Raw genomic sequence first — 16,851 nt, forward strand, 5'->3', positions numbered from 1 at the left:
GAAATTAATGTTGCAATTTAAATAATTAGGTAGTTAATATTCATGTTACACAAAGACGAAATGCGTATGAAGTTATAATCGATATCCATTGTAATATTAGTTAGTCATCATAAAATCATTTAAAGATGTATGTAAACTAAATGATCAATTTTATTACATTTAATTTTAGTTGAGAGGGTCGGTGGCTCAGGAGTCAAGCCCTTGACTAGCAATCTGCAGGTCCTGGGTTCGAATCCCGCCATGTACCAATTTGTCTTTCGATTTCCGATTTACATATGTACATTTATGCGACGTTTTTACGGTGAAGGAAAACATCGTAATGCAACCTGCACATATCTGAGAAGAAATTCAAAGATATGTGTGAAGTCAACCAACCCGCACTTGGCCAGCGTTGTTGACTATGACCTAGTCACCTCTAACTTAGGTTAGGCTCCGAGCCCCTCGGTGGGGAGGTATAAGCTGATGATGATGAATTTTAGTTACATACGAGTTCAAAATGTTTAATAGAGCCACAAAATTGCTTTCTTCAAATAGATCGTTAGTCACAAACCACAGACGAAGAGTGGCTAGCCTCTCAGTGTTTTATAGTATGGGGAGTGTCCACAGGAATTACACCAACTTAATCCGCCATCCCCTTTTTACGATCGGACGTTCAGACGTACGTCGGGTCTCCATCCTTTCATATATCGATTTGAGTCATCGTTCCTCTTGCGCACAGTGAAGAATTAGAATAAGTTGCCGACTTCAGTCTTTTCGTCCAGCTATAACGTGGGTGCCTTCAAGAGTAGGATGAATAGGTGACTAAGCTAGTGCGTACCTTCGATCACATAGCCCCTTACTTTGAAGTGGGTTTGTAGTCAAGTGGTTTATTCAATATTTAATATATATAAACGGTAATAAATACTTGTTATTGACATATGGATAGTATTAGTAAAATAGGCTCGATTACCTTAAATTCATAAGTCGGTCATGTTCGAGGTTCACCGTAAACAAGTTTCCTTTGCATGCTAAAGCGTTAGGAACACAAGTCGATTATAGCTATGATAAACATTGCTGTAGTTCATAAACATATTCATAACATGGCGATATATAAAAAATATACATTTTTTTTCTTAAATGTACGAATAGACTCACGTTGAATAGACACATTTATATTTATAATACTACAAAAGTCCTACTTTTCTAATACGTTTTGTAAACAATTTCTTACTAATATTATAATCTTATTAATTTTATTAATATTGTCAATGCAACTGCTTGGGTGGATGGATGTTTGTCTGTAGAAGGTATCTCCAAGACAGCTGCGTGGATCTTGCTGATATTAGCATAGATATAGAACATAGTCTGGAAAAACAAACCAATAATTAAGTTTTTTTAAACAACACGCGGACGAATTTGCGTGCGACAATAGCATAAAATATTTTTTTTTCTTATAAATGTCTATAGTTAGAAATAAGGCCATAATTTTTCCTGTGGCTAATCTCTAGCTAAAGAAGGACGAACAATGCGTGTGTTGTTTACAATTTCATGCGGAAATCAAAGTGAAATAATATTATTCCGAAGTAGTGTCATCAGGAAGACATAAGGAAAAGTCGGCACCGACGCTCAACAAACGGACGTCCTCCCAAGTTCGCTGTCCACTGAATCTTTGATGATTTATGCGCTTTGAGATTCAATTTTCCTCTACTTTTTATGTTTGGTATGTTTTTAATATCCTTTCATAATAAATGATTCCTATAAAGTACAAGATATCAACTGTTATGGTAACTAATAAAGTTAAATTAATATTTTTTGTAGTGACAATTTACTGTTTTATATTTTTGATACTTGAGACACCTTCTTTGATTATAAAACAAGGTAATCTGGTGTAATGCGCATTCATACGACGTTTTAAAAACGTTTATAAAATTTGAATTTGTATATCGTTTACTGTAGTATGTAAAACCTTGCAAGTATTTATTAACTAATTATAGCAGAATTTCGTTAAAGTTACATGATCATTTGTGACATTGCCAACACTAATGTTTAGAGAACGTAGAGTATAATTTTCTTCAAGACTGTCTGATGAAAAAAGGTGACAATAATGTGTCGACAACAAAAAGTGACATCTAGTGCAAACTTAACGTGCAGTGAGAACACGGACAATAGTAGTGGTCGCATAGTCAGAAAGAAGGTAGGCCGATACGACTATCTTTAACAATTTTTACACTACCGCACTACATCAGTTAACCCGTGATCATGGCGCTTGCAAGTGTGACGTAATATTGGGAGCTCAAACAGATCAATCCTGGTAAGAATAGCGTCTCTTACGACTTTTTTTTAGAAATTCGATTCGTTTTTCGATATCGTTGTGTACTCTTATAACTTTTTTCTTTGGACAAACCTTTTGAAAACATTGTTTCTCTCTAGCACAGCTACTAATCAAAGATATGTCAAAATTATGTTTGCACATTTTAAATTGATTAAAATGGTGTTGTAAGTAGAAAACTGAGGCAATTGAACTTGAAGATTTTCCACACCGGAAATCATTGAAAATCATCAATTTTATATTATAGGAAAGAGGAAAATGTTTAACTATGAAAACCGATACTATAATTGTATTATAATGTGGTCGTCACCATCTTGTAAGCAAATAACATTGGCCTCCGTCTTCAATGCTTCGTGATCTCAAAATTAGTGTTTTCATTCGTCACGTCAAGTACACCAAGTCACAAATAAACGTAAATAATCTAACAATTGAGTTACAAATTTGTTGATATCCCGATTTTTAAATACGATATCTTCCGGTTAACTTAAGGCTGATCTACGAAGGATATGTGTAACATCGCAAACAAAATACTTCCGGAAAAGCTGGAAGTTTCTATAATCTAAAAAAATATATATTTTGAAATCAAGAAAATTGTTGCAGAATTCGAAGATGCAACATAAACTTACAGAATAGCGACAACATTGTGTTACTTACCGTTGTAACATCGTGATCTCTGTCGTATTATATTTGACAAAACAAAGATATGCTTTAAATTAAACGGCGATTTTGGTCTGAAAAACCCACGATTATTTTGTATCGTTTTAATTAATTGTTGTGAATAGCTTATCTTGTATTGATTACTGAGGTTTCGACCGCTTTCTTATAAGTTCTTTGATAAAAAGTACTCTTATTTATAACTCTATATTTCATTGAAGATTGAAGCTACTTGATCGTCGTTAACAAGGCCCCTCAAACGGTGTAGTTAGCTATGTTCACACACAATCTTGTTAAGGTTCCGCTGCGGTTACGGAAGTCATTAGCGGTTTTGATACCACCACTGTACATTGAAAGACTTTTATAGAGCGTTTGAAAAGAAGGAGCGGCCCAGCATCGCCGTCGATTGATTAACATCAAACGGACATAAAATCGATTTACGACATCGCGTCAATTCAATCGGCCAATAATGGACGACGGTTGAAGGCCGGACTCACTGTCAAGATTATCCGACATTCAACTAATAAGTTTTTGTTTTTAAATTTTTAATAGAAATTATGCTACGGTAATTTTTATTAAAATTACTTATACTCAGAATCGTTAATTAGTCATTAATGGATACCTTTAGTGGAAAAAAGATTTTAAAGAGACATTTAACGTTGAGAACACTTATACAGGCTCAGCTGTATGTTTTGTTTTTTTTTTTTTTTTAAATAAAAATACAATAATAATAATCACTATTTTATCTTAATGCCTAGCTCAGAGTCATATTGTTTACTTCGTATAGATTTCTAGAAGGGGGCTTTCCTACCGTTATGAGTATGCTAGTAATTTATAAAATTTCCAAAGCTATGAGTAGCTTATTCTGTTAATTTATCAAATTAATTTAAATTACTTTATAAGTAATTATTGATAGATTTTATAAGACTTGCGGTTTTTAATAATTAAATAAAAATTTTAACTCTCAGTTGTTTATTAGCAATTAAAAAACAATGAATTTAATCATCTATTGGTATTATATAAATTGATATTAAACGATATTACAGTTCAGTGTTAAATAACATTAAAAATTAAATAAATTTTTATCTCTTTAAATGCAAGTTAAAATTTTGCGAAATAATATTCCAATATTAAATAGTAAATATATATCATATTTACGTTTATTACAGATATTGCAGTATGGATTTTTAAAAAAACAAAGAAAGAAAAAAAATCCATTTTTAAACAAATATTTAAAAATCAAAACCAGTTGAAACTGGTTGAAATTTCTCGTTTATAGGATTTTCTGTCTAACACAAGTTTCTCGCTTATAGAGGTTTCTCGCTTATCCAGGTTCGGCTACATGTGTTAAGATTAATGAGACGCGGAGTTAATGGACATGATTATTGTAAGCAATCGTATCCCGAAGTTATTAATTTCTTGTTAGGATAGAAAGATATCACAAAAAATGACTATCCAATTTGAGTTGGTTCAACCATAAAATTGACGTCTGTAAAAAAGCAATTCGTACTAATTAACGCCCTCTCAGTTAGTTCGTCGTGATTCCACAATTATTGCCGTACTTTGTTTAACGAGATACTCACGAAATTGTAACTGCGGTGATGTTCGAGTGACAGTTTCATTGTCAATTTTGTAAATGAAAACTGCAAATAGCATTGAGTACAATGTTGGCGCTCGATTTTTATCAGTATCTTAAATATTAACATTATAAATTCGATAGTTAAGATGGAATATAGAAGATATCTCCTGAATGGCTCAACAGATCTCGTTGAAATTTGCCATAGGACACAGTCTTGAAGAACACAGAGGCTACTAATAATAAAATTCACACGGACGGAGTCGCAGGCTACAGTCAAACAAGTCTTATACTTATATTCAATTAACATTTAACGTTAATAAAGTTGATTATTAACAGTTTACATTGCCTAATTTTCATTAGTGACTTTATATCTACAATTAACTGTCGCCCGCGACTATGTCCGTGTTGGAACAAAAAGCTTATTGGCCTATACGCTATCCCAGATTGTATTCTATCTCTGTTCCAAGTTTCATCCAGATCCATAAAAAAAATCTTATTCGGTTTTTAAAAAGTAAAATTAGTACTTAATAATAGTACTTATATTTTATACTTATTATCGATTATTGTCATTCCAGATCTCCTATATGAGAACTACATCCCGAACGATCCAGAGAAACAGGACAGTATACTCCGGAAGCTATCGGACTATTGCGGCAAGTCCATGTTCAACTACACCACAGAAGATGAAGAGCCACCATTTAAATGGGACTTCTATCATTCGTTCTTTTTCTCATACACCGTCGTCAGTACTATTGGTAAGATTCTTTAACACACTACGATTGCATTTGTTTTTTTTCTTAATTCTATGAAAACAAGAACAAACCCATCCATGTCTGTCTACTTTGGCCTTTTGCTTCCAGTCAAATGTCGATATTTTTACGATTTTGTTCCACATCATACAACCATCTTAATTTCCCTGGCTAACGAATCTCGCTAACGTCTAGTTACTCTGTAGTCTTATGTTAAAGCGCCTCCGTATTAGTTTAAATAATCCCTATAATGTTGCGCTACTAATGAACAATATAAGTAAGTGTAACAAAACGATGGAAAAAAACTTTACGTAAGAGTCATCATTGTAACATCATTTTACTATGTATGACAATTAGTAGATGATAGATAAACTGTTTCCACGCCGAAAACTTGTATGAAAACAAAATGTTCATCCCTCTAATTCTTCAATAACAAACAGAGATGACAATATGTTTTTCAACATGTATTTTAGTAGTGTGTATGATTGATGAAGTCTTTATTTCAGGATACGGTAATTTATCGCCAACAACACATTTGTCGCGAATCCTGATGATATTTTACGGACTGTTCGGTATACCTATCAATGGTATACTTTTAGCAAATCTCGGTGAATATTTTGGATTACAGGTAATTTTTATGCTTCTTTATATAATAAACTATCAATCAAATCTTACTTATAATTTGAGTAGATTTTAAAATAATAGTTAAAAATACAAAAGGAATCATTTAAAAATCTTGTGTTACTAAATTTTCTTAAGTATGAAAACTTTAAGAACTGACAGTTCTCGTATCGTTAACAATGTAAACGATTTTTTGTCGAGTAACAAGCGCCTTTTGTTTTATATTAGCAATTTCATTGACTACTTAAAAAAGTTAAAACAGTTTTAAAATAATAAACAGCAGTGATTTGGAAAGTGATGTATGCTCAGGAACGTTCAAATTAGTAACTACTTCCATGAGATAGTATTTATGGCTCGTTTTGATATTTATATTCTTTAATTTTCAGCTTATATCAACTTACCGGAAATACAAAAAGAGAAATGAAAAACGAGCCGACAATTTGGACTACTTCTTTAACAACCTCGGCATGCTGGGGCAAATCATGCTCTACTTGATCCCTGGATTTCTTTTCTTCATATTTCTGCCTGCGTGCATCTTCGTAGTATTTGAAGGATGGGATTATGTGGCCGCTGTCTACTATGCATTCGTCACACTGACTACTATTGGATTTGGAGATTTAGTTGCAGGTCCGTATAATAAAATGTATTTCTATAAATTAGACGGCATGCAAACTGTGTTTTATATAAGATAAGGGGCAAATGAGCAGCGGGAACAGTGAGGTGATCATCGATGTCTATAGACATGTACATTACCAGAGTAACTGAAGATGCATTGCTGAGATGGTGATAGGGTTGCTTCTTGAACAGCCCAAAGTCGTAGTGGATGGGATTACCGCCCAGGACAGGCCATTCTACAACGCGGCTGTGCGAAGTAGAAAGTTTCGCGAAACCGCACGGTTGCGTGTGGATAGCCAGCGATCGAGAGCCAGCTTTTACTTGGGTTCTGAATAAATTGAATTTATTTCTTACATTATCAATATGTTATTTTCTGACTAATTTCAGGAACTGTCAACAACGGTTTCAAGTATGGCTACTTCTTCACGTACCAGATATTTCTTATTATCTGGATTACCTTCGGCTTAGGATACATTGTCATGTTACTTGGATTTATTACGAGCGGTATGAGATCCGAGCGAATACACAAATTGGAACAGAAATTGGCATACCAGTTAAAATCCACCCAGAGTAAAATATTCCAAGGCTTTACAAAAGACATGGCCAACATAAGGAAGATCATTAATGAAGCGAATCTTTTAAAGTTAAAGGTAAGAAAATTTTGAGATGTAATTATGAAACGGCTTTTTCAGTACGGTTACGAACATTTTATAATAATTTAATATCTTTATTTTTAATAAATAACACTTTTATCATTTTCAGCCAGTATATGTTGAAGCAGCACCGCAACTTCATAGAAGTGCAAGTTGCCCTATACTTACTTTTGACGTAGAACCAAGAGGACCAATAGTGAAAAGAAAACGTGCAAACTCCGAAAATATTGCACTTTCGGCGAGAGACATGCTTCGAATTCAATCAGATACAGATTTACTTGGAATTGATAAGGAAAAAACTTTCACAGCCTCTGCTATAGTGAAACCAGCAGAGTTATTAGCAAGAGTTGTTAATGTGTTAGGGGGATTCGAAGCGCAGCAAGAAAGAGGTATACATATGTTTGATGATGATCATATACTCGCAACTGAAAACCCGCCTAAATTCAGCATAGGGCAAGATATTATATCTAGTTCGCCAAAAAGAACAAGAGCCCTAAGTGTTGCAGTACCGAATTATAGAAAAGAATCGGTTTCAAAATTAGATCATGATTTCACTTGGACTAATGGTGATACCGCTGAAAAATACAGAAAAGAGGCCAATATGAGAAGCGGAAAGCTATCGCTTCCTACCAATATAGACTCTACGTCCGACAAACTTCAGCCTTCAAAAAGTTTATTTTCAAGACTGTTCAGAAAACCAAGCGCACATGAAAGTCCTGCAGAATATATTAAAAATACTATGAAAGGCAGAGTTAGTCTAGCGCAAGGTTCTAGTGACAATGTTCAAGAAAAAACTAGACGCGGCAGCTTGTTCCCCTCATTTGGACTTGGCGATTCCTCTCCAGAACAAAAAAGCGATGAAAATTCGTATAAAGAAAAAACTAAACGAGGGAGATACAGTATATTTCAAATGTTCGATTTTAACAAAGACGAAGACGATGAAGCAAAAGCTTATAAAGAAAAGACGAAGAGAGGCCGACATAGCATATTTCCAACCTTTGACTTTTCTGAAGATGAAGACATGGCTGCAGCCAAAGCGTATCAACATAAACCTAAAAGACATAGTATTTTCCCTACATTTGATTTTAGTGAAGATGAAAATACGTCCTCTTTAAACGATTACAAAGAGAAAACTAGCTCTGGCAGGCGCAGTATATTTCCTACTTTCGATTTCAGCAATCTCGATGAAGACGCTAAACGATACAAAGAAGGAACCAAACGCGGAAGACACAGCATATTCCCAACGTTTGATTTTAGTAATCCCACAAGTAATGATGAGGATACTGATACTGTTGATGAAGAGGAAGTACAAAAATATCAAAATCGAACTCGGAAAGGCCGTCTTAGCTTATTTCCTACATTTGGAAAATCAAAGAAAGATGATGATGATACGCTTCCTGAGAGTTCTGATGAATTAGTGAACTATAAAGAAAAAACACGCCGCGGACGAAGTAGTTTGTTCCCTACATTTGGTAAAGACCGGAAAACTAGCTCTCCATGCGGTAGTACCAGTGATCTTGAAACCAGTATAAAACAATATCAAAACCAAACAAAAAAAGGAAGAAATAGCTTATTTGCAGGCGACATACAAAGCTATAGAAATGCTACCGAAGGTGGCCGAAGTAGTCTTTTCTCCGGCGATATAGACGAATACAGGAACATGACTAGACGTGGTCGACCAAGTTTATTTGATCCTGACGTAGATTTGTCTACTCTTTCGGAGTCAGCACAAGTAGAAGTCTTGGAACAAACCAGTGTAGCAGACCTACTACGAGCTTTAGCAGCTTTGGAGACTGCTTCTCAAGTAGCTAATAACACGATTGGGACAGACGGAGCATTTGATAATGGCCAAAATAGAAGGCGTGGATCTTTAAGGCCTGACTTTTCTTTGCCGTCACTTCCTAGTAGATTCGAAACAGAAGACGTTACAGGGCCAAGACGCAGAAGGGTTTCAGCTAGAGCGGCAGCTCCACAATTTACACCGACACTGGCAACTGTCGTTGCTGGAGCAGAATTACAAATTACAGCAAAAGCAGCGAGAGAAAACAGAATGACTATGTTAAATCAACCTCCGCCACCGTACACAGAAAGTACACAAGAAGAAGAGCCTCAACAACCTCGAACTAGGAGATACTCGCCTGCTCCAAATGATTTAAGCCGTTCGAGTGGTCCTGTGCCAAGACTTTTTTCAAGAATACGTAAAGAAAGTGGCTCCAGCCCTGAATCTAGTTCAAGGCGAGGAAGTTTAACGGACATTGTAATTGATAGTGGTAATAGTAGTACGAGTAAAGATAAAACATAGTCTTAAATGAGTGCCTTTTTTAGTGCAATTTATTTATTAAGTAATATTTAAGATCTATATTTAGTACCAAGCCGTCCATTAAAAAAGTTGCATTGTAACATTCCAAAATTATGCAATAATTGCCTGTTAAAATGTGAGTATTCTGTCGTTTTATATTGTATCAGAGAGATGATCGGAGGTTGTAATTTTAGTACAATTTAAAATTTCTATTTAATTTACTTATTTATTATTATTGTAAGTAAAACACAAATTATATGTGATATGTTTTAATTAGTACTTCCTGATAAATTTAGTACAACTTTTATTAAAGTTGTATCTAGTCTTTACACTAATATAGTGTACATAATAAATATAACGTGATATTTGAACAAAGTTCATCAAAAGTCATTTTACAGTCTATATATCTTTTGAAATGTAATCAACTTAACATATTATTTATACATTTACATTTTATCAATACGATTGGTTTCAACTATATATTTTATTAACGGAAATGAAAAATTTAATACAATCCAAAATATTTTGATGTTGCTAAATAAAAAAATTAAAAACAAAAAACTTTTACATCATTTGAATAGATTTAACAAATTTATATTAGATTAAACTTTAATTTAATGTCTCACAGTTAAGGATGTAATCTTTTTTTAGACAATGTTACGCAGCAAAACATTAAAACCCAATAATTTTGAAATTATATTGGATTTTGCTGCATTGTTTACGTATTTAGTTACGTAGTTAAAGTTAAAGCAATCATTTGTTCAATCTACATACTAAGAAAATTAAGTGACGGCTCCTTAAGCTACTCTTTAACTTGAGTATTTTAACACTTATTGTTAATACAAAAAGGTGTACAATTTAAACTTAACTAAATCTTTTTACAACAAGACAACAGTCTTACGATATTTACACGTCGTGACCACTTCGATACGATCCGTTTAGTCACCTGTCTTCATACAGTAGTACCGGCTACTGATAATCGAATACACAATGCACAAAAAGTCAAACGTGTTCAAGTTTCAAGTAGCTAAACTGTCTCTTCTAACGTTTTTATCTAAACTTAAGTTTGAATAGCACTGATCTATGTTCCCATTGTCATCCTTCGTGAGGGACTCGAATATTGATATTAGATTATTAATACCAATAAGATAACCATCTTCATGGTTACCAACTTTCCATACTGAGTTGTGATCGATGGTGACATTGTCGGGTACTGGAACGGTCTTTGCGAAGTCAATCATCCAAATGGAAGCTTTCCTTTTATCGTGGACGAAGAGCAACGAACTACCGATCAGTTCGTGAGTCTTGAAGAAGTGTGACTCTATGAGAGTTGCTCGAATGTTTTTCAGCCTTTCCAGATATCTCGGCTGTTGAAAAAAATAAGAGAAAAAGTTTAGACTAATATGAAATTAGTACCATGTAGTAGTTTCAACTTAATTCCTAATCAATGGTTTCTCAGACAAAATATAAATAACCATTCTTATTGAGTTCTGAACTATTGGAAATATTGGCTTTGAAAAAAAAAATTAAAGAAAAAACTAAAAATGTTAACTTACCACAGCATTAGGAAAACTATTTGTGAAATCTTGAAACGCTTCTAAGATTTGTTCCCTCGTCTTCGTAGTTTTAAAGTCTTTCGAACTGGTTCCATCAGCCTTCTTGACTCCGTCTATTCTGAAGCCAAGAGTTGAAGTGGAACTAATAGTCTCCCTCCAAATCATGTATCTCGGCTTCGTCACTCCTTTACTTCTGTGTTCTTCTTCTGTTGGCGCCTTAGGGTCGACTTGTATCATTTTCTCATACATGTCCTGTAAAAAATAAAGCCCCTTTTAATATCGCTGATTTATAACTCTGTTTTATTTATAAAGTCGTAAAGTCCCTGTATTTTGAGATAACTCTTTAATCTTTCTAATATTAATGTTTAGATGGATGGATGGATGTTTGTTTGAAGGTATCTTCAGAATGGCTGAGTGGATCTTGCTGAAATTTGTAATTGATGTAGAACATAGTCTGGAAGAACATATAGGCTACTACTAATTACGTTTTTCTTTTAATTCCGCAAAGACGGAGTCGCGGACGACCGCTAGTTATGTTTGTAAAACTGTTATATTTATTTAATAGAGCATCATATCTATATTAATATAAATAAAATGTTTATTTCTTCATATTTTTACTATTTCTGTCTCGATTTACGTCAAAGTTATAAATATGAAGATAATATTATAATGTTTTCATCCGATCTTGTAGTAAATAGTTCGCAATGTTATCATTTAGTTGCCTTTCTGATTGTAACTTGACCTGAATTTACCAGCTTATACATTTAAATAGAATAAACAGCTGTTGTAATATTATTTATGTCCTTATCAGCTGTTAAAAGTTATTAAGGACTAAAAATAAATCAATAAATTTAAATATGTTCTATTTAAATTCACTCCTGTTTAATTTAGGCTTATTAGGTAAATTAGATAATAAATACTACAGTATTAGTCTTAAGAAATATCGTCATATTTAATATAGATACTCGTATAAGCCAAAACTCAACATTACTATGAAACATTTAAAGTTCAGTCATAAACCAAGCTTCGTGTTTGTATTGATAACTTTGTTATGTCAAAGATAATGACAGGGATGTTGATATGTTTTACACGGGCACTTTATTCTCAGAAACATTTTTATATATATCATAAGGTGGCAAACGAGCGAGCGGCCACCTGAAATCGCTGAAATAGCGAAGTGACCGTTGCCCATAGACATACGCATTTGCATATGCGTTGCCTACCTTGAATCGACGGAGGAGAGGATGCACAGAAAGAAAATATCTTCCCTTTCCATGCATCCTCTCATCCGGAAAGTCCATTTCCACTTCCCATCCTGTCCTTATAAGAAAAAGGGACAATTCTAAACGCAACAACACTCAATCAACTAAAAATTGTCCATAAATACACTAATTTGCATACTTACTTTTCTCAATTTGGTTTTTTCTTTAGCTTTTGCTAGTTCTTCTTCTAAGTACGTCCTTACTCCAATTTTGCAGTCCATAACGCACGGCGAATCGAAATCACTGAGGAGATCTTGAAGCTGGAGGTACACTGTTTGGAAACATTGGTTAAGGAAAATTGGATAATTTGACAATAACATGAATATTATACACTAATTTTTATGATGAAACTATAAGTCCAAAGACAATTTTTTTTTCAAGAATATTATTCATTTGAATTAAAAAGGATACATTCTCCGTCTTCGCAAGTCACTTGACCTTTATATTCGGGTACAAACGGCCGGAGGATATCTTTCATCAGCAACTGAAATGAAAACAGACAAATTTTTGAATAAAATAAAACACGGAATAAAAAATTATTCAATGAAAATTATACACAATTACTTTTAGGCAAATTATTCTTATGATGAAGGAAAACATCGTGATGCAACCTGCACATATCTGAGATTCAATGATATGAAGTCAACCCGCATTGGGCCAGCGTGGTTGCTTACCTAGTTACCCCTAACATACGGTAGGCTTCGAGCCCCTCAGTGAGTACGTATAGTGAGCTAATGATGATGCAATTTTGTAAGTATTCTTCCAAATTTTTATCAGTAATTGTTAATTATTGTTAGAGTGAATTAGTTGATCTTACATTATGTAGACAAAACTGATTTTTTATCATCAAATATCTAACACGCGTAAGCGAAAAAAACTTTATTCTACAATACAGTTGAATATTTTTTTCACAAGTAAGAGATTGCTACCTCCGTACATTATTAATGCGAAGCCTCAGCGTCAATTAGTTTTATCGCAACAAGCGATTAATCATATTGGTTTTGTATTCCGCTTTGAGGAACGTAAATACCTGAATTTAATTGCTGTAGAATCAAGTTAAACCCATTTATTTTACTTCAATTGTCAATAAAGTACTAACAATCTCCCAAAAGCATATTTGTTTGACAACTTTTATAACGTTTTTGTATTGTTTTTATGTATTTTTATTTTCTTATCCATACAATTTTACAATAAAAATATAACATAAATGTACCGTTGTAACTTTCATAAGTCCGTTTTTCTTTTGACAAACACAAACTTTAGTAATACTAACTTTATTAGTAAAAGTTTTTCAGACATAATTATACGATAACAAAATGATTGCCAGTCGGTAAATAAAAATAGTGAAAAAATTATCTTATTAAATAGTGATTTAAAAGGTATCGGTTAAATTAATTGACTTACACCAATGTCAACAGTTCATGTTTTTCCATTAGAGTGTGTAATTAAAAATGAATAATTCACTTATAATTTATACTTGCGTCATTCTACAATCAATAATGCGATCGATTTCAAAAAAGTAAATAGAATTCTTATGTGTAATTAATGACAGGAGGTGTGTCAATGTGTACGTAATTGATGCGTCAGATTGCGGCAACTCGGGGTAATACAATGGCGATTTTAATATGACCCGATACAGTCTGACCCTGTCGTGACATCTCACCCGTATTGTAGCTTCACTAATTTACATTTTATTTTCATTAATAAATTGTTGAGATTGTACAATTTTTGGGTAATTACCTAACAACATTTTTTTTAACAAATTACGTACAACATGATACATCGACGATTTAAATGTGTTTACAGTTTACTTATCTTTTATGATAATTATTTTATTTTTATTCTGACTACCAACTTCGAGACTTCTTTCTACTTAAGTTCATCTATAAGTCGTTATTAGATGATACTGGAATTGAAAATATGGAGCTCTAACCTTGGGTTTCTGAGACCAAAATCTCGGTTTAAAACGTATCGTCATCCCTGACATTATCTTTGACAAAACCGAGATAACAATTTGTTTTAAACGGAGATTTTTGTCCCAGAAACTCACGGTATGTCGTTTCGAGAAAGGATTATTTGACCGCGTTTACTTACGGGGCAGTGCCGTGCGTCCAGATTCCCACTTTAGGTGGAACTGGACTGACGTCAAAGTATTAATATCATTTGTTGATATTTAAATTAAGTTTTTCAAGTTGTAACGTGATAAAAAACAAGATAAAATAAATTTGGTTGTATAAACTAATTATTTAAACTTATTTAATCTTTCCATTTTAATTATTATCTGAATTTATTAAATAATGCAGTTTTTTTAAGAGGGTTATTTGTTTCATTGTAATTCTGACTTTTTGCTTATAATATGACGCATTTCAGGTCTTGGATATAAGATATACGTGCTCGTGTCTTCGATTGACGTCAATACACGAATATAGTGTAGAATTTTATACCTACCGCTTACATTGTGAAATTTAATATATATCAGTAAAAGTAATATAACGTCTACACATAAATAATGCATTTTACGATTTTACAAAAACAATGTACTTTAATGCTTATATTATTAATTTAATTGATTTATCATAGTACAGTTTAATTTTTATTATTATATAAAACTAGCTGTAGCCCGCGATACAAAGGGTTTTCCCGGTAATTATTCGAATTTTCTCAACTTTAAAACCTTCCCTAGACATGCACGAACATTTCAAGACCAAGATAACATAAATTCGCTCTGCCGAGTTTTAGCGAGATTAACGAACAGCAATTGATTTTTATATATATAGATAAGGGGGCAAACGAGCAGCGGAAACACAGTGTCCAACGACGCCCATGGATATCTGCAATACCAGAGAAATCGCGTTCCCGACCTTTGAGAAGATGATACGTTCGCTTCTTATTAGCTTAATAATAACCTTAACATGGCCTAGGTTAATCCTCGAGAGATACGTTTGCTTTTGATAAGTCGGTTTGGCTCATATCATCTTGCTCGTATTAATTATGTTTTAAACAGCGAAAATATTATCGCACTTTGTCCGACGGTAAAACCCAGCTGTCAATCATTTTTTGTTAATATTATATTATTTTTACGAAATACCCATGATTGTAGAAATTTCCAGAATTAAAAAATGTAGTACAGTGAAATTATAAAACCGCAAACATTGACGTCACAGTGGAATGATTAAAAGACGATATTTTTTTTTATACAGGACACAATGTTAATTGTTAACCGCAAGGTAAATCTCTAGGTCTTGTTTGACGTAAGTAACTGTGGTCTAAAACTGACCTGCTTCGTTCAATGCATAGAATCCCTTCTTGCCTTGTAGTTTCGTATGAGAAAGAAAGAAATGTAGGTACAAAGTTTCTTTCTGAAAGATATTATCTCACCTTAAAACATCTCTCTTCCTGAGGACAGAGTTTCTTAAGTATGGTCCCTTGATCGGGTCCAGCTTTGAAGTTCCCTTGGTGACCAGCAAGTTGTATCCAAGGGTATCGCTGCTTCTTGTATGTCTGGAAGAATGGCGTCCACTGCACGATGTTACGGAGTTTACGCCATCTTTCCGACTGCTGAAAGGAGACAAGAAGATATTTTCAATAGGGGTTTATAACTGGACATTCCTAACGAATATATTTACGGCATACCTTTGATAAAGAGATTTGAATTACATTTATTGACATTTAATTATAGTTTGCTGCCTTTGGAACTCTCAATATTTATGACCTTAACTAGAAAACTAATTAAAAACAAGGTCATAAGGTCGTATGTACGACCCTATCGATAGGCTTGGAGCCTAAATTGGGGGTTTCTTTGAATTTCTTCGCAGATACGTGCAGTTTGTATCTCAATGATTTCGAAACGTACATACATGTGAAATTTGAACATCGACAAACATATTGAAATATCCCGAAGATTGAACCAGAATTAGCACATTGTAAATCAAGCACTTAACCCCTATGCCATCGATGCTCTTAAGATAACAATTATAAAATATATTAATTAGTCTGTTGATATTATAAATAAGCGGAAAAAATTAACTACTCCAAGTAAAAATGTCTTGTAATGAATAACAACTATTAAATCCTGGAAATTGGAAATCATACTAGCAATATAGGAATTTTTCCTCCTAATATATAATTGTGTTTATTCCATGATCGTTCATGTTAGTGGTTTGTTAATTACTTCGGGATTTTACTTTAACATTTTGATTGTCTCAAGTTTTTCTTTAATGACGTAGGAACCACGTGAAATACTTTTTCGTACTTTCGTGTATTCCTAACTTTTGTAAATGTAATATTTGTAAGAAATATGCAAGTATTTTTTTTATTAATTTTTTTTTTAATTTTTAAACGATATTATGTTAACATTTAAAGCGAAAAGGTAGAACACCTATTAACGTTAAACCACAGCCTTTTAGGTTTTATTCAATTAGATTAGTCACATTTTTTCCCGCCAATTTTTCAATTGAATCATACGAACACACCACAAGATTTTTTTATTGTGTATTGATTATAAAATAAGGATAAGATTATAAGAAAATAAAACTTTTGAAAAAAAAATGCAGGA

General features: G+C 33.3%; 2 protein-coding genes across 6 annotated transcripts in view; one reads left to right on the forward strand and one right to left on the reverse strand.

The window, feature by feature from the left end:
• Ork1 (open rectifier K[+] channel 1) overlaps nucleotides 1-9,734 on the forward strand; it is a 15,704-nt gene extending 5,970 nt beyond the window's left edge. Inside the window, exons 2-6 of the mRNA XM_013306667.1 lie at nucleotides 5,117-5,296; nucleotides 5,797-5,918; nucleotides 6,298-6,538; nucleotides 6,914-7,176; nucleotides 7,289-9,734. Coding sequence (XP_013162121.1) covers nucleotides 5,117-5,296; nucleotides 5,797-5,918; nucleotides 6,298-6,538; nucleotides 6,914-7,176; nucleotides 7,289-9,481 — 2,999 coding nt within the window. The 3' untranslated portion in view covers nucleotides 9,482-9,734. The remainder of the gene's footprint in view (nucleotides 1-5,116; nucleotides 5,297-5,796; nucleotides 5,919-6,297; nucleotides 6,539-6,913; nucleotides 7,177-7,288) is intronic.
• Nucleotides 9,735-9,781: 47 nt separating this feature from the next.
• IP3K2 (Inositol 1,4,5-triphosphate kinase 2) overlaps nucleotides 9,782-16,851 on the reverse strand; it is a 91,509-nt gene continuing 84,439 nt past the window's right edge. For 4 of the 5 annotated variants that reach the window (XM_013306669.1, XM_013306668.1, XM_013306672.1 and 1 more), the window contains 5 exons: nucleotides 15,675-15,854; nucleotides 12,708-12,780; nucleotides 12,440-12,567; nucleotides 11,035-11,286; nucleotides 9,782-10,845 (listed from right to left, as the gene is read on the reverse strand). In XM_013306669.1, coding sequence (XP_013162123.1) covers nucleotides 10,498-10,845; nucleotides 11,035-11,286; nucleotides 12,440-12,567; nucleotides 12,708-12,780; nucleotides 15,675-15,854 — 981 coding nt within the window. In that variant the 3' untranslated portion in view covers nucleotides 9,782-10,497. The remainder of the gene's footprint in view (nucleotides 10,846-11,034; nucleotides 11,287-12,439; nucleotides 12,568-12,707; nucleotides 12,781-15,674; nucleotides 15,855-16,851) is intronic. The other variant, XM_013306671.1, reaches the window with a different exon arrangement.

This window comes from Papilio xuthus, unplaced genomic scaffold, assembly GCF_000836235.2.
Source record: "Papilio xuthus unplaced genomic scaffold, Pxut_1.1 DF828177.1, whole genome shotgun sequence".
NCBI classification, from domain to species: Eukaryota; Metazoa; Arthropoda; class Insecta; order Lepidoptera; family Papilionidae; genus Papilio; species Papilio xuthus.